The 24,686-nt window shown below is 35.5% G+C and overlaps 1 protein-coding gene across 19 annotated transcripts in view; it reads right to left on the bottom strand.

Annotated features, from left to right (window-relative positions):
- Positions 1 to 3,216: 3,216 nt before the first annotated feature.
- Positions 3,217 to 24,686, bottom strand: part of KDM6A (lysine demethylase 6A) — a 125,311-nt gene continuing 103,841 nt past the window's right edge. For 10 of the 19 annotated variants that reach the window (XM_026855849.1, XM_026855902.1, XM_026855929.1 and 7 more), the window contains 11 exons: positions 23,555 to 23,684; positions 21,944 to 22,049; positions 21,033 to 21,238; positions 18,605 to 18,669; positions 18,429 to 18,503; positions 16,471 to 16,619; positions 15,340 to 15,454; positions 13,256 to 13,443; positions 11,814 to 11,955; positions 6,803 to 6,929; positions 3,217 to 5,896 (listed from right to left, as the gene is read on the bottom strand). In XM_026855849.1, coding sequence (XP_026711650.1) covers positions 5,600 to 5,896; positions 6,803 to 6,929; positions 11,814 to 11,955; positions 13,256 to 13,443; positions 15,340 to 15,454; positions 16,471 to 16,619; positions 18,429 to 18,503; positions 18,605 to 18,669; positions 21,033 to 21,238; positions 21,944 to 22,049; positions 23,555 to 23,684 — 1,600 coding nt within the window. In that variant the 3' untranslated portion in view covers positions 3,217 to 5,599. The remainder of the gene's footprint in view (positions 5,897 to 6,802; positions 6,930 to 11,813; positions 11,956 to 13,255; positions 13,444 to 15,339; positions 15,455 to 16,470; positions 16,620 to 18,428; positions 18,504 to 18,604; positions 18,670 to 21,032; positions 21,239 to 21,943; positions 22,050 to 23,554; positions 23,685 to 24,686) is intronic. The other 9 variants (XM_026855894.1, XM_026855955.1, XM_026855909.1 and 6 more) reach the window with 5 other exon arrangements.

Below are 24,686 nucleotides of genomic sequence, written 5' to 3'. Positions count from 1 at the left end.
TTATCTACCACATGAATTCAGGAAATCTGGGAAATTTTCTGTCACTGGTTACTTCTAACTTTCTAGTGACCTTTCTCTATAAATACTTATTACTTATATAGCTACCAACATCACTACTTCTAAAATATAACCACTAGTCGGACTTCACTTTTCCCAAAAAAGAGAAATTGCTCCCAAGTTATGTACCTGAAGGGAAACTTAAAAATCAAATGCTCTGTTAAATGTATTTATGGACAAACTTCAACTCAGAAAGCAACTATTCCTTCTGTCCATTTATGGGATCCCTTTGTTGTCAAGCTCCTCCAGGACAGTTCTCAGATCCACAGTTCAGTAGCAAATGTTGCTATTTATTTCTAATTCCCTATTATCTTGCTTCAACTTTTTAAACAACCATTTGCATCTCTGGTTTTATCCATCCCCCAATAATGCCTTTTCTCTATTAGTATGTACCTTTCAAAAAATTCTTGCAATAAATGCCACATCTTTGGCCATTTGCATGCTTTTACACTTCGATCTTTAATTTGCCTGCTACTATGATTTGTAGCCACACGCTATTCACAATCACTTGCAGTATGGCTCAGCTGTGGAGCTCAAGGGCCCCAAGACTGAGGTTCCTTGGGAAGCGAGCTAATCCCCTCTGTTCAGTTTAGGACTCCCACCTCCCCCCACCCTGCCCAATTGCTAACACTTGGAAATATCCAGAGATTACAGAGGTTTCACTTGCATCATGAGCTCCATAATTTAAGAAGCGGAAGTGCTTCATAATAACTACAATTGATAAAATATTAACTTGTGCTTTTTTAATAAAATGAAACAAAAGCATTCTAAATCATAGCAGCTTATAGATCAAAACTGTCCATCGGTTAGGAGCATAGTGTAATTAAATATGAAAACTGCAAAATATTAAAGCCCTGCAGCAATTCAAATTCATGACAAAACCTTCATGCACAATGAGCAATACTGCCTGATGCTCCACTGATTTGGTCTACTTGTTCATTGACAAAATACAGGTTTTAATTCTTGGGAATATCCTCTTTTCCAAAGGGGGAGGAAAGGTACAAAGCCCTTTTAATTAGCACACAGTAGCTCTTTCCCTAGTTAGCAATATTCTTTTACAGCACTGAGAAACGAGGACTTTTTGTTTACCATTAGTTGAGGTAAGTTATCTTGCTTTTATTTGGGTTTAAGACTACTGTAAAGGAGTAGTTTTTCAGTTGCAGCATGGTTTGTCAAGATTACAATATTTATGACTGCATAAAATACATAAGTAAAAAATAATGATTTGTAGAGTTTGTTATCAAGAGCTGAGACATCTTTACAGAACTGCAAATACTGGCTTCCTAACTGCTAGTTGATAATTTTGCTGGCAAGAGCATTTGTTATGATTTTCTTTAATCTCTATACCCTTTTGTCCAACTGTTGTAAGAACTAACAAGAAAGTAATTTATAACTACGGATAAACTGTTGTAACAGCATTAGACAAGCTGTACTGATTCTTCATTAAAAACACCCTTTGTTTGAAGCTGCAATGTAAGAGGCAATTCTTTTTCTTCAAAATAAACTATTAGCATGCTCTGTGCCTTTAACACTTCACATTGATTACAAAAAATTTAACAATGCAATCACTAACATACCCCACTAATGAGAAATTATGAGAAACTGTTTGATGCAGAACCTTCTGCATCAGTCAACTCCGATCGATAAGAAAGCTATCAAATTTGAAATTTAGATTTAATGCATTTTCAAGAAGCTAATGAGAAAGGAGCAACTTAAAATAAATACCATCATTAAAACTGCAAACTGTTACAATGATATATTATAAACTTGTCCTAAATAAACCTAGTGCTTCAAAAATTTACCAGTGAATTCGTATTACAAAATATGTGAAAATACAATAGAATACCACAAAACAACGTCCTATTTTTTGGGTCAACAATGACTCCAAGATGATTCAGTCTTAGCTTTTAAAATTGTTAATAGAACATAATGTAATATATAAATTGCAATTTGGTTGAATTCTAGAGAATATCCCCACCCAAACTCAAATTCACCTTTTTCATTCCTCTTCTAAAACTAGTGCCAAACTTCCTGTCAAAGCCGGTATTTTGAAGAGCTTTAAAGTTTAGCCATTGCTTATTTTCTACTACTACATTTTGGCAGCAACTATTTATTGGTCTGTTATTGCAAAAAGTGCAATTTAACAATAAACCAGTCTGAAGGTCATTCTATGTCTTGAGGATACATACCATATATTTCTTTAAAAATAATCATACTTTTGTAAGCAATACTTTACAGTAGACACCTCAAATCTACCATAGATGTAAAACTTAAAATGAGAAAAATTTAGTCTCTAGATCTTTATACACATATTTATATTTGTGTTTCTATATATATTATATATATACACAAGCACAAGAGTATATATAAAATATATATAATCAGATTCAAAAAAAGAACAAAAACTGGGCACTGTACATAAAATCTTTTTAAAACTCAAACAATAGAAAAACTTTAAACATTAAACAATTTTAATAAAAGTTTCTGTACAATGCTAAGCAGTTTTATTTACATATAGAAAATGTAATAGGAGTAGTGTTTGAAATTACAGAACTCCTTAAAATTTCAATGGCAGGTAATCTGGAAAAAATAACAGCATTCCATTCACAAATATTTTCAAGCAATAAATATGTATTTATAAATAGTGTAAATTTACATCAAGATTAGAAACAAAAATCACAAATCTGAAGTTTATTCCTTAGTCTATGTGCAACCCATTTATCTTTGTGACTTGGCTGTTAATTGTTTTAAATTTTATTTAGGAACCAAAAGTGTAACCGTCATGGTTTCAAAACAAGACAGAAAAACATAAAAGCAGTAAAAAATTTATATCACCTAACTCTTCACATTAAAAAAAAAAAAAAAAAAAAAAAAAAATTTCTAACTACCTTACAAAGAAATGACCAGCTAAGCTAGTACTTTTTCCAAGGGAAATTCTGAAGGGGAAAAATGGATGAAACCAACTCATCAGCCCAGAAACAGAGAAATACAAAAGAGGTGGTCTTCAAGTCAGTAGTCTGTATAATGTTGCCAGTTTTGTCAGATATATACAAAACATGGAATTATTTTTTTGAAGTACAGCTGGATGAGCTTTATTTGTTTTGAGTTCTGGAGTAGGAGGCAGTGCTCTCTCCTGTCCAGTTGGTTGACACTCCGCACTTGGAAGGTTGCATAGACACAGCTTTCAGCCAGCAGCCTTACGGGATAGCTACAAAAATCAGTGGTGCAGAACTGGGTCACTTCCTGAATATCAGAAAAGTTTTCATTTAATGTCCATGAAAAAATGTCAAGATGAGGAGGATGGCAATGGAGGAGCCTGAAAAAGAAAACATTAAATTACCTTTTCTACAAGGGTGTAAAACTTGGTTGTTTAACCAAGACCTGCACAAATTGTAACCATGAGCGTTTCAAGTCACACGCACTACTGGTTTTACACTTCAGGACTCTTTCAAGTGGATACTAGCATTTTTTCCCAACTTACTCAAACACAATGTGTATTTTGTGACTACTCTGCGTTAGGATTTTGCCTATACTGCAGACTGGAATATGCTTTGGGGTATCTGCGTTAATATGATGTGAGCTGCCAAAACAAGTCCCATTGTGGCAGCTAAGACCTCCATAAGGGTTCAGTATAGAATTATCTTTATATATATAGTCTAAAACAGGGATTCTCAACCTGTTTACAAGTGGGGAGAAAATTTGTGGGGAGGTCTATGGCTCTCCAAATGCCCTGCAGGCTTCATACTTCTTCCCCTCTACCTAAATAATAACATATAACTCTGAAGTTAAAAGTGTCTGTGGAAAGGGTCTCAGATTCTCTGACATGGGGACAAAGGTGTTTTTTTTTTTTTGTTTTGTTTTTTTTTAATCCTGAAAGACAATATTAGAGTCTCTCAAGACTGAAATAAGGTAGGTGTCCTGTTCCTGCCTGCCTTCAGGAGACAAGGTCTAAATATTTCTTAACTACCTCCCAATATTGCACTTTGTCGCATTACCATCAAAATACTGAATCTCTGATGGCATTTCCTTCTCCTCTTTTCCTCCTCATCAGTCCTGTCATGATGTGGAATCTCTTTGAGAAGCTGCTCAGTCTTGAAAGACACTTTAAATCAACCCATAGTACCCACCTATGAAACACTAACACTAGCTGATCCCCTTGCTTGCTGCCTATACTCCACCCCAAACACAGAGCGTCTCCATTAGGCCTACTGCACCTTTGCCATCTCACATTATCTTTGCCCTGTGACTTGCAACAAACCTTAACTCTTCGCCTAGATCTGAGAGATGTCATTTCTAGGCTATGACTCTTCTCAATTGGGACTGTATCCCCTTTAAAAGAAATGAATGGGTACGCCAGTTTCGCAAGAAAACAATTATTAACGCCCTTTAGGGCTGCAGGTATAGGCTTTGGTGAGGGAGGGAGCTACTCACAGGTTGAGAACCCTTGTTCTAGGGACAGTATCACTGTTATGTATAATGTTATAAACACAGACCACAAAACAGCCCTCCCTCCTCCCCCCTCTTTTCCATACAGAAATATTCTTGCCCATTTCCACTCAACTGAATGACATATCTGAGAACAGGTCAGTTTTTTAATATACTTTTCTATAGCAGATCATCACTTCGAAATTGCAGTATTTCACAAACTGTAACAACAATGGGCTCCTAGAATTATGTATTGAAGTTCAACCACCTCAGGCCCTGTAGGACCAATGAAGAGAATTAAAATCAGAGGACATGGTCCTGCACTCGCACCAGCCTATACTGGTGAGCCTTGAGGCCTTCACTCAAAAAGTCACAACTTAGCATGCTAGCATTACATGAAATAATTGTCTAAACATACATTTTCTGCAGCACCTGGAAATGAATCAAAAGGCACAGCCGTTTCTGGGCTGTTGCATTTAATTCAACATGAAATTCTCATAACACTTAGTCCAACGTTTGTCTCCTTTGACAGAAAGGCAAGGCTTATAAATAAGTCCAGCATCACTTCCATTGTGATTACAAACAAGCCATCTTTGCCTGAAACAATGAAACCTGAGTGAAATGTTAGGACAGTTGTGCTGACACAGTTCAAAGCAGGAGGCTGCCATATATAGCACAAAGCTATAATGGCAAAGAGGCTTTTTGCTTTAAATTGAAATGCAAAGGAGGCCCCAAGCCAAAAGACAGAACTGTTTGAGAGCATCCACTTGCTAAGCAGAAGGACAGTGCTGATTTGGGAGGGGATGGGTGGGGAAGGGGAAGGAAGGGGTCTGAGTGCATAGGATGCTCTGCTGCTATACTGACTTCATACCACAACCAATGTATTAGAGATGCTCTTGAACCTGGTGCTAGTTTCTCCAAGCTTCACTGTCCTGAATCTTCCCATCTCCATCTGATCCAGTTATGGTCTTCAGGTGATCTCTATTGGATTTTTAAAGCCACAACTTTATGAATTGTAACATCATACTTTTCCTGAAAACTCAGTGGTTATGTTCTGCAGTAAGTTACTGTACTATTTCACATAATTCTGACTCTTCAGCGTTTTGTTCTGTAAACATCACACACAACCCATACCTCCATTTGAATCAGAAAGTCCACGGTACTCATACAATGGAGCACCAAGACAGCCTACAACCGCTTTACAAATAATGTATTTATGCACCCACTTATTAATTTGACTTACTAATGTAAATTGATCATAGACTTGCATCAAGTCCTCCATTTTGTACTGTTCTAGCACCACAAAATTTTCCAGGTTCGTGCTTATCTTTCGTGCACAGTCTTGGCAATGTACAACATAGGTCTTTCGAGAATTGCTCTCACTAGTGACAAAAAGCAGATCAAAGACTTCCACCTATTAGACAGGAAACAGAAAAGTCAACTGTTACAATTTCATTTTTTAAAAGCTAAACCATGAAAACTATTTTCTTCAACATTTACAACCTTACCCTGTGCATGCAAAGAGAAAAATTAGATTTGTTCAGGGAAAATTCATCCTCCTAAGGCTCAGACAGAGAAGTGAAACACTTTAAAATGACTAATACTACACTAAGGATGTCTGCATGAACAGTGCTATGGGAAAGCTTTTGGTCAATATTGACAAAGCAGGATTCATACTCTGAATAGGGGTTACTCAGTAAGGTGGGGATTTATAACCAGCACACCTAATTTTCTTTTTAGAAATCTGTCTGCAACAGAAGGTCATGATTTATTTCCTTACTACTCTGTCACATGCTCATCCTGCCCAAGAGGATCATGCAGAAGCTAACTAGAAACTGATTTTCAGGGGTTAGGAAAATTTTATTTTCTTTTAAGCTTCATGAAAACTATTAACCAATACTTTAAAGGAACTATTAACAGAAAACAAAATAAAAAATTTCAGCAAAATGCTATGTGAAGAAAATGTAGTTAAGTTCTCTTTTGGGGCTGCTGTTGACTTCAGAAATGAAAACAGATACACCTTTAAAATTAAACTCAGCAGATCAAATTATATGCAGGAAGGGATAACAACTTTTTACAGTAACTGAGAATTGAAAATCGACCTAGTGAATAACAGTGCTGTTGGAGTACTGTGGAAGAGACTGCAACAAAATACAACCTATGTCTAGAAAAACAGCTCTTTGAAGACAGTACTTCATCACATGCATGTACTTATAGCATACAGTAGATATGCTGCAACTTAAAAAAAGCCAAGATTAAAATAGCAACAACAACAACAAAAGACAAGTAGTACACAAGCTCAACACATATTCTTACTGACCTCACAAATGCTACAGTAATGAGCTGGCTCGTCCTTTGCTCGCCCATGCCAGACTATCTCTTTTCCTGCAGCAATTAGAGCTTCCCTCAGTGTCTGACACTGTTTGAGAGTTCTTAACAGGCAGTACCTGCAATCAAAATCAGTTGTATATTTAGTTCAATATTCAACTTTATAGCAAGATTCAAGTAGGCCTATATTTCTTCCAAGACCCTGTACCTGGAGCTTACTCTTCCTCTGGGATTTCTGGAACAGCTGGCTAATATGAATCACTGGATTCATGACTCACAAGTTAGACCACATGCTTATGGACCTCTATGTAGATTTGTTCCATTTCAGTACCGCCCCTCGCTCTGCAAACAGGCTGTATCTTTAATTTTTGACTGGAATGCATGAATGCTCTTTTAAGCACAATAAAACAAGGTATTTTCAAAAGCAATTTATGTATTTTATTTTGAACTATGAATTTATCAGCAAAAAAAGTCAGTTTGAACTGCCAAGTGAAACGACTATATGGCCTAATCCAAAGAACTGTTTTAACTAACATCCAAAAAAACTCTGTTACTTCCTCAGCACTACTAAACTTTCAGTTATCCAAAGTCTGAAAACCCAAGTTCTGACAGTAATCACACTACACACAGTGGAAACAAGATCTATCAACAAGTATCTTCTTCCATGTAAAAGGAAAAAGAATAGACAGGTTGGTATTAGAAAAAAAAGTCCCTTCACAGGAAAAACCTGTATTTTTTTAACACTTATTTTATGAATGAAGAAAAGAACTGGTCAAATGTCAGATTAAAATCAACAATTCCCTGCCATACTTCCGTAAAGGATTAAAAAAATATAATTTGATCTTCACAAGTTTATATAGTTCTCTTCTGTACTAGAAAATCTAACTTGTTTTCTAGCATTGCATGAGCTACATAAATTCTTTAAAAAAAAGTTGGCAAAACAGGTCATCAGATTTCTAAATTATAATGTTATTTACAATTTTTTTTAGCTCTCAGCTGTCCTATTTATTTGAGCTGCAGCCTTTGCAGCCTTTAATTTTCTCCTCCACAGGGTGGTTATGTTACATGCTCATTAGATGCAGAAGGAAGAATGTAAGGGGAAGAACAAACATTGGACAGAAAACAAAGTGCTCAAGAGTTCTATCAAAACGTTTTCAACTTGATCCTTCCCCCATTTTAAAGCCTTAAACATGTAATATATACATTCTGTATTTTTTTAAAAAAAAGTTTGTTTCATGTGTTTCCAAGTAGTTAAGAGAATCTTAGGCTTACTTTGAGATACTCTCCTCAATGTTTTACACTCAGACTGTTCATCTTCACCAAAAACAAGTCTACAGCTTCATTAATACCCTCACTGTGAGAACAATACAAAACTGACTGTGTGTGTCTCTGTTAAACATCATATTTTCATATAATGAATTTCAAGAAAATGAAACAGCTCATTTAGCTGTAACTCCTTCTGCACTTTCAAACAAAGTGTTATTTTCAAAGAGTTTGCTAGTGGTACAGTTGTGAAAAAAGAATTGCCCAGAATGCAACCCACATATAACACCACTGTAATGTTTGCCAAATTTGCAACCAAAGCCAAAAAATAATAGCTAGAAGGGGAATTCCCCCTCCTTGGATAAAATTCATATTCTAGTAATGACACGTGAAAACTTAAATATTCATTATTTCATGTTGTCAAAGAGTGGGAAAAAGCATATGAACCATCGTTTTGAAAATGCACCACAATTTCCTAAAGTTTGGGAAGCCTAAAGAAAGCCAAAACAGTGTCTAGCAGAGTCACACGTGTAAGTTTAAAAAAATGTCACCTTTTTTTTTGGCCTGCTTTTATTCTTCTACAATTCAGAATTCAGTTAAAATAAAATCCAGATCATATCTCTCTCAAATTCATAGAGTATAAGTAAATCATGTCCAGTCAAATTCAAATATTTAAGAGATTTTTACAATGGACAATATCCTGATACCTAGAAGGGCAGCAAGAAACCTGTTCAAATATTTAAATATCCAGTAAAACCTTCTGAAGTGTGCAGACCATACCAATGGCAATGCAAAACTGACCTCTTTGTATCTTTCAGTAATATATCTTCCCTACTGATACCAAAAAGTATTTTGTATGGCTTCATGACTTCATGTAAAATCCTTTCTCCCACGTCATGTTCTTTTACGTTTCTAAAACTATTTTTGTAAAAGAACTTAGTATTTCAGTTACTTTGGAATTAATTTTTTAAACCTTTATTACTATGTTCCCACTACCTCTAAAATTCTTCTCTTCCTCAGATGCATTTGTAAAAGTCATTCTAGCTTCCATCCAAGAGGTTTGCAGTTCATTTTTCTTTTCTTGAGGGTTGTGCTCCCTCAGTCAAGTTTTAAATAACTTTGCCTGTGTTCCTGCTCATGATTCTACTGTTAATAAGAAATCTTTAAAAAACATCATTAGAAAGTTTCAATTTTTGCTCTTTGTCTTTCATCTAGCAAGACAACACATAGTTGCACATTAACTAAAAATATAAGGAGGCTTTACATTTCTTCCAAAAGCAAAGTTTCCTTCTGTTATTTTTTCCCTACTGCTGTTCTATTTCTCTTCATCATTAATCTGGTTCCAAATATTTATATGTATGCTTAAATTTTAGTTTGATGCCTCTGTAGTGGTTACTCTCACAGAACCCAGTAAGACATATTTGTATTTATCTTTCAAAATTAGAATTACAAACTACTTTTTGTTGTTTTCCAAAAGCTATTCTTTTGTACTATTTCCAATACCTAAGAAGCCCCAGAGACAGAATTCAAACTACCTTAACACTTCAGGTATCTTCAATGTGCAATTTTACACACTGCATTTGGCAAAAAGATGACAGCTGTGTCACCAATAGATTTTTTTTCCTGATGACAAATGAAAAGGCAGCTATTCAAGATTAAATTCAACTAGCTGTATCCCATACACATGCATACATACACATATATAAACACACATTTTTTTCTGACATTATGTATGTTATTTTGTACATAATAAAATCCAGGAGCAGTGGACAACAGCTACTTGAGAGCTGGTGCTGTTTTCCTGCAGACAAGCAGTCCATTAGAAAACTATGCAACTGCTTTCCTATCTTAAGGAGATTCACGAAGGTTTCTACCTTTCCAGTATGCTTACAAAGCCAAGGTCAGATACTGGACTGCATATTCTGGTGACACCCATTTCTAGTAACAGCTATGCCATAACTACAGAAGTGACCACAACCAGGAGTTACCTCAGGTTACTGCTGCTAGAAGCTACAAACCAGAGCTCATCACTGGATCTTCTTCCCCTTTGCACACATAGCATGGAACCCAGGACCTGGCTGACAACTAACTCTGATGGAGGGCTTAATCCAAGTAAACTGGAAATGGTTTCAACAGACTGTAAAAAGTAACTGTATGCAAGACCAAAGTTTATATCTGCTCCTCAGCATCTCTGTTTGAAATGTACACCTGGAGTTTAGGTGTCTCACTAGAAAAAGCTCAGCTGCTGTTAGCCAGCAAGACAACAGGAAACTAACATTTTGTTCTCTGCTTCTTTACATTTTAAGTGATTCTCCTAGAGAAGGATGCTATGCTCAATCATGTTTTTCTCCTTTTAAGCCTAAACCATGGCAAAAAAACCCCAAACTTGTGCAAATGCAAAATACAGGTGCCAAAATATTCAAATAATATTTTGCCAAAAAGATTCCAGAACTGCTTGAAGCTTTATAATGGATGCCTGCTGGGCTTGGGAAGATATATAAATGTAATTGTGAAGTAAGTCTGTGGGTATTTTGTGTGGGGTTTTTTTTGTTTGGGTTTTTTAAATGGACTTTTTGGCTTCCTCCCTCGTCCTGCTTCTTTTCCCCCTATTTCTCATTTCTAACTATTCAGTTTCTCCTCTCCCTTTTATGTCAGCTGGAATCCTGAATATAAGCACTAACAACTTAATTGAAGGAGTAGGACTGTCAAGATTTTCTTTACCTTAGGAATTAGTTACTAGATGTGAAGAAAGTATCCACACAGAAATACTATTCCAAAATCTAGCTTTACAGTGAGTACAACAAACCTCCCTGTCTTCAACTTCCAACATTCTTGGTCCTTACAAAGGTACCATTCCTCCAATTCCAACATTCTGCAACAGATGTTCAAGCCTAAATTAAATTCCTACTGTAAAAAGGTGTCACAGTTAGATGTCTTCAATAAATCCTACTAGGGGAAAAAATAAAGGAAAATAGAGTGCTGCTACCAGAGTATTTTCATGATGAGTAATTTGCTTTGGAATTCATTACCTCACTGTCTTTAAGACAGACCTATGATATATGCCAAAACGTCCATTCATTCCTCAGCCTAGTTAAAATGGTGCTGCAACATGATTTACATTTACTTGACTTACAATCTTTAAAAAAAATTACTAAAGATGCTCCAAGCCTGAAATACTCTGCATTTTGGAATATGCATGTGAGAAACGTCACTAAACTGAATTATCATTTTATACATCAATTAATTCTTTGTTCAGAAGAAAGAACAAAGGGAAGGAGGCTTTCAAATTCCTACTTGCCTTTATTTAAAACATTTGTACTGGATCTCCAAATTACAGTGTGTGAGCAGTAACTAGAGGTTCTGGAAATGTAAAATTAAGTTAAAATTGCTGTAAAAATTACTAAGCATTCTAATTCTAATAACTGAGTTGATGACCTAATTTTGTTATTTCTTACTGTACAAACTCAACACCTTTTGTCATCCCACTCAACTGCTTCTGTAAACCGCTATGTCTATGGCATATTTAGCAGAAGAGTTAATTAGATCATTATAAACAGCAAATAAAGCGTAATAACATTAATAATATCTATAAATGGATCATTTGAAAAACAGTATAGAAAATAATTTTGCCTTGATTCTCAGGAATGGAAAAGCCTTACAGAGGACTACTTACAAATTAACTACTGATTTATGCTTGAAAGGAAATGGGTACAGTAAATGTTCAAATACATAAAACTTACTTTATCATTTCAAAAAGCTTTGGATCTGAGACCTTGATATTTCGAGCCATGTTCCATGAAAGATGAACCATGGGTACTATGGACTTTACGCTCTGCAGTTTATTCCACTCGTACCGTTCCACTGCCAATTTATATTGACAGGCTACACAAAAAAAAAAAATATTACAGAAGCAATTAGTCAAGTTAAAAAATAAGTATCAACTGGAGTCAAAGCAATTTGATTATAATAAAAATTTATACCTTTTAGGGCTAAGTTAAACTTAATTTGCAATGACCCATTCATTCCAACTACACTTGAATTCTATAAAATTTCTTTCAGAAAGTGTATTTTTGGTGCTAAAAGAACACACAATACCACAGCAGCAATCACTATCTGTGAAAACAAGTTATTGACAAGTGTTCAATTTCTATGGTGATACCATGGTTTGAACCCAGCCAGCAGCCAAACACCACGCAGAGCAATATTTCAGAACGGGTTACTTAATAAATATTAAAATATTTCAGATCTTTAAAATAATAAAAAAAAAATATCTAAACTTGAAATGTCTGCATCTCACTCTATCATAATTTAACAACCCTATGGTATATAATCTGTCTTGAAAAGCTAGACTGCACCTTGAGAGATTTGTTGCAATGAGTCAGACTTTTTCATTAATCAGCCTACTCACCCCACCCTTTTTAAAAAAATGTTTTACAAAATTTACTGCAACTGAACATGTGAGCTCTGTATCAAGCAGTCATACAACCCTGGAGACATACCATTTATTGCACCATAATGAAGTAAAGACACACCTCAAGCTATTTAAGAAAATGGGAATTTTTTGGAAGCACATTTTCTTCAAATGCTTGATAGAATCTCATTTTAGCTGTGAAATTTCCTTCTGTTCTCACATATAAAAACCTTCCAAGACCATCGGTCAAAAATAAAGACTTCTAGAGCAGTAGGTCTGAAAAGCCTAATATTCCTTTATGAACAAAATTTTACAATTGTTTGTATTTCCTGATGCTTTTAACTAAAGAGCAATTAGGTATCCGTTGTCCTGATAAAGACAGATTAGACAAGTTCTTAAACTCATATGCAAGCTATAGCACAGTCTGCTGCATAGAACAAGTTTTGGGAGAAAAAGTTTAGAAATGGCCTACAAGATGGACTGTATGAATTAATAAAAACATTTTTTTCTGCTAGTGTTTGCTATACAACTGTAATTTTTACAAGCCCATTAAATGAACAAGTGCAAAGACTTCAAAGACTTTCTGCTTTCTCTTCTGCTTACCAGCGCAATTATTTAAAATTTCAACACATCATGGTTTAAAATACTATGTATGTTCATTATTTAATCTAGTCAAGCATGGCAAATTAGTGAGAAATGGCAGGTTCTGTGGCATATATAGTATAATATTACCTAATTACGTAGTTCAGCACAGGAACTATTCAACCATACCTGTAAGAGGGCCAACATTCCACGCAATGTTGTTGCACCAACCGATAGCCTGAACCCAATGAACAGTGCCAGCATTTATCCACACCAAATCCCCTGGTCTTTGAATAAACCTATAAACTGGGACATTGGCTTCATACAAATCTTCCAAGTTTGGCCACCAAGATCCCATTAGGAAATTCATATTGTTCCTGAAACAATAGGAAAAAGAATTTATCAGCAGACATATTAGTGGTTGATACTTCAATTAAATTACCTGTAAACACTGATCACCATGATAAATGTTTTCAGCATCTAATCAGTGACCCGGGAGGACTAGTCAACAGGAAAATTTTATCTATAAAATCCCTGATCCTAATCCCATATTTCAGATCCTGTAATACATTAAAACAAATATCTAGCTGTCCATGTGAAGTCAGTCCATGGCTTCAGTTATGTTCTGTTCTCCTTTAAGTTTCCCAGTATTTTATTAACGCTGAGACAGAGAAATCCTTGGTCAGATCTAGCATGACACTGATGCTTAATGCTACTGTTTTAAACAGTGACTGGTTTTGTATACAGACCATGCCAGCTCTTAAGAATGCTTTCTGTTTTGAACAATGCCAGCCATGTACTCGTACTGGCAGTGTATGCATGTGAAGGTTGTCCACACAAGAAGCAACCTGTTGGCACCATCTCAACTATGATCCACAGGTCTATGCTCTATTCAGCCAAGAAATATCAGCTCTCCTGAGAAGCATGAAAAAAACACCTTCATATGGATTTCCTAAGCATAAACTCTTCCACTATGGTTAAGCAAAATACATACTTCTCTCCCATCCTTATCCCAATTTTATACTGTTTTTATACTGCACCATGAGAGACCATTCACAATCCAGAGTTTTCAGTGACAATTCATCTATCAGGCACTCTAGACTTTTTATGAGGTTACCAAGATGCTCATTTCTCTGTCTCCCTCAGGAGGAGAGTGTCATGGGTGTAAAAGATATGTCATCATCAGAGACATTACAACTGCATCAGTGGAATTACAATTTTGAGATGGCTAACCTTTGTAAAGGTGGATGAAATAAGATCAGTTGTCAGTAGATAGGCAGAAAATACAGAGTACAGAAACCCTGAGATGAATTTGTGGAGCTCTTAAAAAGTTCTGAAAAAAAGCCAAGATCTTAGTCCAGTTTGAATTGGCTAAGAAAGAAAAATTTCTCTTGCAAGATCAGCTACAGATGCTACTGCTCGAACACTAGCATGATTAGGGGACACAATTGCTTCTCTGCTTCTTTGGGGGGGGTGTGGGGGTGTGTGTGTGTGTAGGAGGTGGGGTTGTGGTGGTGCATGTGTGTGTGTTTTGTTTGTTTTTAAACCATTCACTCAACACAAGGCACAACATAGAAACCCCAGTCTTAGAGCTGGCTGAGCATTTCCCCAATGGTCAGTGCACCTGAAATTTTCCAGCAGGCTACAAACATGAAAGTGTATGCAAAACATGGCATGACACCTCCTCGGGTCTGAGTAAAGCCCTCCCTCTAGATCTAGCAGCAAGAAACCATGCCAAAATACCAATGACTCTGTACTTGCTTGTGTACAACATGTATACTAATCATAATGAAGATTAACAACATACATCACCAGGAAAATACTATACAAGATCACTCACAAAAACCCAAACCAAAACCCCAACTCCTTCACCCCCAACTTCATTGTCACTCCACTGCAATAGCCCTAGAAGCCATTACAAAGGCATCACCACTTATGCTTATACTAAACTTCTCATTTCCCTTAACGTAGTATAAATTTGTATCTTGAACCTAGAGAAGCTTTTGCTACTACCAATCTCTCACTTCTCATATTTCCTTCATCCCTGTGTTCAAAAAAAAAAAAAAAAAAAAAAAAGCTATCACAGGCAATGCAAGTTTCTGTACATTGTACAAATGTCCTATTTTGTGTAAATTCTAGATTTTGCATTTTGACTTATTTTAGAAGACTTTTCTGATGACATGGAAAACCTATAAAATAATGTCTCCATATGACACCCTCCCCCCCTTAGACAGGCACAGAGAACTTGGAAAAAAACAGCACGCCCAGCTTACTTTTCACAGAAGTCATTCATGACACCCCAGTAACTTTCAGGGACAACAAACCATTCACAGTCACCTGGACCAATATTTATATTTACTGAACAAAAGTTGTTATTTTCTTGATGACCTGAAATTTAGAGAAAAATAAACATGCTTTAGGTAAAGCTGATCTATCAAAATAATGCTATGAAAATGCAAAGTTACAATTACTAAACCCCCCTACATCACAGTTTAAGTACTTGTACATATTTTTACGTGACACTTACATACACTATTTGGGTGTTTCACAGTGTTAAGAAACGCAATTAAGCTATGTGTGACAAGAGAATTCTGCTTTTGTTAGTTTATGGAAAATTAAAAACTGGAACTACCAATCTTGTGAATCTGACCAGTCCTTCAGCAGTTCTCTTTTTGCAGAAATAAATGCTTCAAGATGCTGAAGCTTAGATTTTGTGTTTTATGATAGTTCTTGACAGTCCCAGTCAGGAGCAAAACTTTATGACTTCAGGCACTGAATAAACAAGCAGTAAGAAAATCTGTCCCAAAGAGCTTTCAAAATCAATGTAGAAATGCCAGTATTTTATCTTCTTTTGACAGCTCAAAAACTGAGCCATAATCCCTAATGGAATTTTCTGAAGTTGTACTTCAGAAAAAACAGACCCTGAAATTTAGTCCAGCTCCCTCAAATCTCAGTCCCATGCCCTAACATAGGACTATTCACTATGGAGGTTTGAGTCCTATCCTCAAACAATAAAGCATCTAAAATCTAAAAGTATACTGATTTCTATGATTGCACAAGATGCACTTTGGAAGCTTATAAAAACTTTAAAGGTAAGCAAAATGCAAATACTGTTCAAGTATATAAACCCATCCTCTTTTTTCCCCTTAAAGAATCCAGTATTGCATGAAAGAGGTTAGTACAGTAATTACCTAGCACTGCAGAAATCCACAAATTTCCACTATTAGGTAATTTAGTACTTCAAACACGCAGAGTTAAGTTAAACAAGAAAATTAAAAAATACTCAATACGTACACTTTTATCATGTTTAGGCATGCTGTAAGATATGGAAATCTGCAGTACGGTTAAATCAATACTGCAGAAGTAGTACCTGTTTTTTTTCCATGCAAAGAGATTATACTTACCTGGTGTTCTGCTTCCTGGAACTTTCATGTACAACTGCACTGTGTTCATGCCCAGGATGGTATGACCAACGTGGCTTAGAAGATTTCCTGCTGATACCACACGTACAAAAGCAGGGAGTTTTGTCAGTTCATGGAGTTGTAACTTCCACCTGCAACAAAATAGCAAATTAACAAACTGTGAATCCCTAAAACTCTTAGAGAGTTTGGAAAACAGAGACATTTTCAAAAAATTGTTAGCATAGGAGATAAAGAAGCAGAGAACCTACTGTTATATAACTTAAGAGGGAAGTTGAGACAATGCAATACCCTTACTTGACAGTTACAGAAATTTAAACAATACCATTTAAGGGTGAGCTAAAGCCAGGGTGGCTGGACTCACTTTCACAGTTAGCCAGTCTGCTGCTATACTGCCAGAAAGTCTGCCTGCAGTTTACATCTTGGCGTACACCTTTTCCAAGTGAAAACAGAGCTGTGCTTTTCTCCACACTCTAAGCTGGTCAGTCAGAAAGTGTTAACCATGCTTTCAAGAGCCAAATGATACGATGCTACAACATATGTCAGGAGGACCATCTGAACATAACCTAGCCTGTGCACACAATTGCTGTGACCATGCATGGAACTGAATGCAGGCATTAAGAAAAACAGATCTTCAAACACAAAAATCCCAGAACTTAAGTGTGGAGTGCTGTAATGTCACCCGGGTATCTGTGTTACTCTTTGAATTTTTAAATATTTCCAAATACAACCACAAATCTGACAGGCTAGTTGAGAGGAAAGATAGTTTTGTAGAAAAAGCTGAGACTGCAGATCGGAAGATCTGGCATCTACCTGGGATCCTACCAGAACTACTTAAAGTATTACAATCCAATTCCCTATGACCCTCAGGAGAGTTATGCTTAGGTTCAAGTTTCTCTCTCAACAGTTTGCTCAGAGTGCTGGTTTATTAGCAACAATTTTGTATCTACAGATGGAATTTTCTTTAGAAAGAATTAGCACCCATACTCGAAATTTTAAACCAATCTCTCATCGTATACATATATACACATGCACATTGATCTTTCAGTGACCACACCACAAAAACCCTCCGAATCTTAAGTGAGCCTTATTCCCCAGTTTCCAACACCATAACATTTTCTTCTGCTCTAATGATTTAAGTAGATCAGAATTTTTGTACTGGAGCTGGCAGGACTGACAGCCTAAACATGCTGGATCTTTTACAAAAATATATACTAACTAGAGACTGAGCCAAATAAAAAATGATTACTGGACAATAAACCCATGCTTTCAGAGTATTCCTAATACTTTCTGATGTTCGTCTGAGCTACCTTCATTTACTTACAGAAGGTTACGTATTCTAAAGAATACTCAATTGATTACTTATTTTTTTGAGTTTCTGGGAGTGGTATCATGGCTTTTCCACAGGTAAGCATTGGTCTTGTCTTTACTACATAGTTTGAACCCTGTTCCTGGATAGGAGAAGCAAGAGCTACACAACAGTGGGAACAGAAAGGATGACAGTAGCAACAAAAGGAAACAAAAAACAAGTAACAAAAATCCAGACAAACAATAAAGAAAAAACCTTTAATCTTACAATTCCTGTGCAAAGACCGAAAACTTGGTATTTTCACAAGTATTAAAGTGGTAAGCAAATAATTTAAAGGCTCAGAATGAAACAAAGGGAATGTACGAGGAGAAGGACTAGAAAGAATAGTTTCTGAAGTTCAGTTTTTGAAAAATAAAGATCCTGTAAAGAAAAACTTGAAATGAGACTTTAGCATGCGAAGGACTCATCACAACACTTTAAAAGACCAAAGGTAACAATTTCATTGTGGAAATGGTGTGTGCAACTGGAATTGGGTTTATCAACAGACTGTTTGAGAAGAATGCACTGGTCTTCCAGAAGGAGTATCCATACTGCAGAATACAGCTGTGAGGAGGACAAACTGTAATCAACTTACTTCTTGTCATCTGACAGGTCAATGTTGGTCCCAAACTTGATTGTTTTAAATGGTCCTCTTCTCCTCCTTCCAGAGCTGCATATATAAAAAATATAATAGGTGAATGTGAAAATGGGAATGATGCAAAAAAAGACATAAAACCAACTACAGAATTATCACAATTATACCATACTTACTTATCAGAAGATGTGGATTCATTATCTGAATGGTCCTTGTGGTGACTCTTCTTCTCATTTTCCTCCTATAAAATGCAATTGTGAAAATGTTTTTCTTATCTATATAAATATACATAAAAATAAGAATATATATAAAATATATAGGCATAAAGTGGTAACATGTTCACAGAAGTAAGTACATTTGTTTTAAGATGCTTGTACAATTTTTAGAAGATCTGTAGCTAAGACTTTACATCAGTATTACTGTTATGGAAAAAAAAGAAGTTATTAGTCAAAAGTAATTTCAAAAAATTTCTTCATGACTACAAATTCAGTGAAGCTCAGGCCAGGACAACAGAAAATGTCTACAGTGTGAACATTTCTGCTAGCCTACATGACAGCTGCAAATTAGTATGTTGGTTTGCTTCATTATGCAGCTGAACTGGAATCCATTCTTAAGGAATACCATTAACTTTTTCAGACTAGAACATTTACTTTCCTCCAAAGTCAAGCAGGTATCCTGTCATGAAACTAGGATGACTAATATTTATAAAATTAATTTTATAAAATCCATTATATAAAATCTTTTGAATTTTTCATAGCTATATGCTATTTTAACACTGCAGTAGCTAGAACCATGACTAGTGGAAAAAAATCAAACCAATATTAAAAGAAGTAATTTGATCTTTTTAGCAGAGTGCACTCAAAACCCTATTCTAAAGACTTCTTTTTCTGGCAAGTATATGGACATAGAAGAAAAAATAAGAAGACAAAAAGAAGGAAATAACTGCCTGGAGGCCATCCAAAGATCTCTGGCTTTGAATGGGATTGTTGTTAAATCACAAAGTGCCCTATGTACCTGAGAAAGTCTTATTCATCCTTTCAATAAAGGACATAGAGAAACAAAAAGAAACCTAGTGATGATGGATTTATCAAATACGTCAAGACATTTTAAAAAGCAATGTAATAGTTATTAGAAGAATAACCAAAAAAAGATCACTTGGGGCAAGCCAAGAGGATTGTCTGTAGAAAGAAGAAACAAAGCTTTCATTTGGACACCACGATAAGTCATCTAAGGACAGGTCAAAGCAGTGTTAGGCAAAGGACACATGCATGCTTTCTTTCTGATTTCCAAGGAGGAAAATGAAAATCATAATTCTGAAAATTATTTTATATATTGCATTTTTACCCCCAATTTGTAACAGAGAAAAAAGATATAATCAGAAAATCCTGCAGTTCACTTCCTGGTGCAAATCCAAAGCTGAGGCTTTCCTGTTGACAAGTTGGTATGGGATTAATTATGTATGTTATTAAACATGTATATATATAATATTCCAGCGAACTAATGTTCTCCAGGCCCCCTGGAATGATGTACAAGACTGCAATGCTGGTGCAACTGTTCAAGGGCACCAGAAAACTTCAGCTGACATCCTACTTAAATTTATTACCAACGCAGAGGAAGAAAAATCCCATTTATGTTCCAAGCTCTTGATGACTTCAGTGGTCCCCACTTCCCAATAGTATTCCTGTTTTATTTCCTCATGCTGTATCAGTCTTGCTCAAAACCTTGTGACTATTCCCCCCCCTTCTCTTTTCTTCAACTACCAATTAATTTCTTCATTTCTAATCCTTTCCTCTAAATGCACAAAGTTTAAATTTAGAATTTCTCTTTCATTTCTTACTGAAACTATTGCTGTTTCTGTGTAATGGTGGTTAAAACTGCAATAGTCAGTTCCCCAGGTTGGTCTTTTCCCTATTTTCTAATTAAGAACTGTTCAAGAATATATTTTTGTCTTAGTTCCACCCTAGCCTAACCTTTTTATAACATCAGACAATGTAAGTCTCCAAGGAGTGCCCACAGCTAATTCCAAGGATGTGGTCACTACTTCAGCAAAAATATTAATAAAGTAATACCAATAAAATAACATTTCAAACATTGCACTTGGCTATGTATATCTAACAACTTCTAAACTGAACAGAAACTATTATGTTTGGAACCCAACAAAAGACAAGTATGAGCGTAAACTTCTAAATCACATCCAAATTAAATCAGGATACTATGAACAACAAAGAAATCTGATTTCAAAGCATGCGTGAAATTAGAAACAATACAAGTTTAAAAAAAGCATCTTAAGTTCTAAATATCTTAATATGAATTTTGACATTATTATATGAAAGCTTAAGCTCACAAGCTTTTAAAGTATGTAATAGCCAGGAGTTTTACATTAAGAAAAATAAGTTTTACATTAAGCATTTGGGAAGAACACTCTATATACTATTTGACCTTCTATTCAAAACAGATTCTGTAAATTTACCTGCATTCTTCATGATAATGGGCATGTCTCCTCCTCTTAGCAGCATTCATTTTCTTTCAATAGCCATTATTAATTGGTTGCAGAATTAGTACACAGTTTGTAAATTATATCTTAAAAAATAACAGTGGACTTACCCTTAAAGACTCCTGGAATGAGGAGGCCTGATACTGTGCATATTTAGCAATTGTGGTATGAGATCTACTGCTTTCACAACGCCAGATTTTCTTTGTTCCAGTGGGGTCCCAGTTTTCATCTGCTGGCTGCAGTAATTGTGTCCTTACTTCTACTATGTGTTCATTATTTGCTTCTACCAAGGTCTTAGTAGAAAAGAGTCCTAGATCTAGGAAGAATAAAATTAATAAGTGACAGTTAAAATAATAAAAATTTTCAAGAAAATTAATACTTACAAGTTATCTGAAGTGTTCCCCCCTCCCCAGCCTTCATAACACAGCCTACCTGTAGGTTAATTATTACCACTCATGATTAACACTCAAAAAGCTTTCCTGCAAACAACAGTAGAAGCTTAGAAAAACTTGGCAGATACTCTATAGACTATATTCCAAGAAACATTTTACATGCCTTGTGTAAACAAATCTGCAAACAATGTTTAAATAGGAAGTATTTTTCAAACCAGAGTTTGATGAATGCACATCCATCATATAACACACTTCCTACCAGCAATGATAGTTTTTCCACCTACAGAGTTCAAAACACTGTACACAGTCAGATTACAGATCATTAAATCTAAGCACAAAGATCTGTAGCCATAGTTTTCATAAGAAAAAAAAAGTCTATCTGTAAGCTTCCATATCCACAGCTCAGGTCCCCTCTGCGCTCAACAAAATCTGGTGGATTTGGGCAGCTTTTTTTAGAGATGATCAACATTAGAAACAGTAACAAACTGAGAAATGACACATTATCCTAATTACTTGGAATACACAAGCAATACAGTATTACAGAAATAAAAGAACTGAAAAACTTCTTTAAAAAAAACCCCACACGTATCTTTTTCCCAAAGTAAAAAAAACATATAAAGTAAACTTACCTAATTTAAGCGCTCCAGCAAGGCCACGTATTACAGTAACAGGGTTGTTTGGATTTGTACAAAATTGATGTAAAGGTGGAAAGAAAGCATCTCGTTTATTTTCCAACTGTAAAATTATAATGGAATATTAGATGTCAGATGAATTTAGACTTCTTATTTGTAAAATAAGAAAGAATAATTAAAAAAAATAATCAGAGAAACAACAGAAAGATGACAGCAATTTTCCCCATTTCACTGCACTGTGGGGAATGAACAGCTACATCATACAATTCTTTCCATGTTAAAAGCTGGGTTCACTCCTGAAATTAATTTGTTACTGCAATTTATTTCTTGGCATGAATTATTCCCAGTTGCTTTGGCTTTTGCAGCTCAGGTTTCCTGCAGTTTATTTCTTTATCTGACAGTAGTCTTGTACATTCTTTAAATCTACAGAACTCTCTGAAGAGCAAGATAACACACTAACTTTATATTCAGAAGTCAAAAAAGCTAATTCTACAGATAATGTACACAAGAAGCAGTATAATTAAAAAGACCACTCTCACAGTATATGTCATGTTAACCACGAAGGTTGATTTGATTTTCTTATGCTTCTGGGCACCCATGACCTCAATTTTATGCGATAGTCTCCTTTTTTTTGTTTTTGTTTTTGTTTTTATGCATCTGTAAAAATGCAGACAACATCCCTTTCAATTAACAAAACACAATACTGAGTTTCCAAATACTGGGACCCATGCCGGCATATTTACACAGTATGCTGCAGCACGGTGATTTATCAGATTTGTATGGACTCAACAAAGCTGCGACAGATTTTTAATAAGGTAGATTAATTCAGACATAATACCTGGAAGCACTATTGCTTCCAACTTAATCTAGTCTCAGGCAGACTGCTTGTGTTATCAGACCAAAGTGCCAACTGCTTCTGGTCCCCAAGTTGAGCTGACCAAAGCTAACCTGAGATTTTCGCACTGGCTGTATGGACATACTATAATTTACTATTCTTTTATCAAGGAAGTGCACATCCTATAATTTCTTCTTCTGTTACAGAGGAAGCTAGCTCAAACTCTTCATAAAGCTATTATGAAACTTTGTTTTTCAGAACACGTTTTAATGCTTGCATAGGAAAATACTATGTGACTAAATCCTGCCTTTTCCTAATGACATTTTGTTCTTAACATCACCTCAACTTTTGTTCATTTTTGTCTCTACTATATTTTGAAGCAGATTGTTAGGACAGTTTAATTACTTGCTCATTTATACCTAAACTGTCACTTGCAAAAATGTACATACATATTTGAAATACTGTGCATTGTATCTAATGAACTGTTTTGCTTATTCTGTTAATATTTTGACTATTTAAAAAAAAAAATACTCTGAAGCCCTTTTCCCTTGTTTAATGAAATTCTTAATTTACAAGTACTTTAAGAGTCAAACTATGTCTCAAAATTTTCTTTAAAGTTAGCATTTTTCCCAGCAACACTTGTTAGGAGAGCACTGTAATTAGAATTCAGCTATGAATTGTGAATCTTTAAAATAATTACATTATGTAATGCAGATATCCAAACAATTACAAAAGACAGTCAGCAATGTATTTCTACCATTAGATTTACTTACATAAATACTAGGTGTAGGTGGATTCAACTTGTCCTTTGGCAAGGGAGGGTACGGTGGAGGCGGTGGTCGTGGAGGTGGGCATTTATCCAATAGAATACTACTGTTAGATAAGCCATTTTTACCCAGATTCCTAAAAGGAAAGAAGAGCTGCCTCTGTCAATACTTGACAAATAAAATAAATACATATTAGTGTCATCTCTTCTGCAAAATAATGATGTATAAGGAGAAACCATAGTTCAAGATGCAAATGAAGCTCATATTTTAATCAAGAATTCTCACTGTATAATTTGATATTATTAAAACTAATTCCCACTTTGCCTGCCCAATCTGCACCATCACCACTATTAGTGAAAACTATAAAATATAGCCATTTTAAACAAAAGCAAGTATGACTCATTTGACAAAATTTAACAGAGAAAGCAGGTTTCAACTAGAAATAGAGGGGAACCTTATTAGGTCGTCACTGGCTGGTGGATGATCAATTCATAGCAGTTGAGACAAATGCAGTCTGGTAACGTAGTGCATAGTGTTGTGGCAGAGCACAAAGTCAGAAAATGACAATGCCTCAGCCAAGAAACTGCTGAGTCACAAAAACCAACTACAATTACACTAACAACACTAAATTGAACAACCACCTACCCCTCTCTGATTTACACATTTTGAAGCCAGAAGGAGCCACTGCTGCAGAATCTATTTGTTTGAGCAACAGAGGAAAGGATCTACCCTGAATGAGTTGCTGTGTCAACACCTGTAGGTGTACTTAAGTGAGAACCTCACTTGTTTTATTTGCAGTCTTTCTCTGGAGATTTCCAGACATGGATAATCCACTGTATGTGTGTTAAAAATTCCTATAATGAACGACCTGAAAAACCTGCATTCTGAACTTAGTTCGTATTCAATTTCCAGTCACTATCACCAGGAAAGTATTTATTAACAAAAGCATCCCTTAAATCTTTGTTTGTTTAAAATGACTCAACTATTTCAAAATTCTTCAAACTAAACACTGTTTAAATTCTTCTTCCAACCTCACTTGATTCACTAAACAGTTGTTACCACCTCTCAACACCCCACCCACAAAATGGGATGTATCTAATGCATAATTTAGTCATTTATCTTCATAAAACTCATGTCT

The sequence above is a fragment of the Athene cunicularia genome, assembly GCF_003259725.1.
Source record: "Athene cunicularia isolate RWA chromosome 1 unlocalized genomic scaffold, athCun1 chr1_part1, whole genome shotgun sequence".
In the NCBI taxonomy this organism is placed as follows: Eukaryota; Metazoa; Chordata; class Aves; order Strigiformes; family Strigidae; genus Athene; species Athene cunicularia.
The sequence above is the reverse complement of the archived record's forward strand: the minus strand, read 5'-3'. Positions and strand labels throughout refer to the sequence as shown.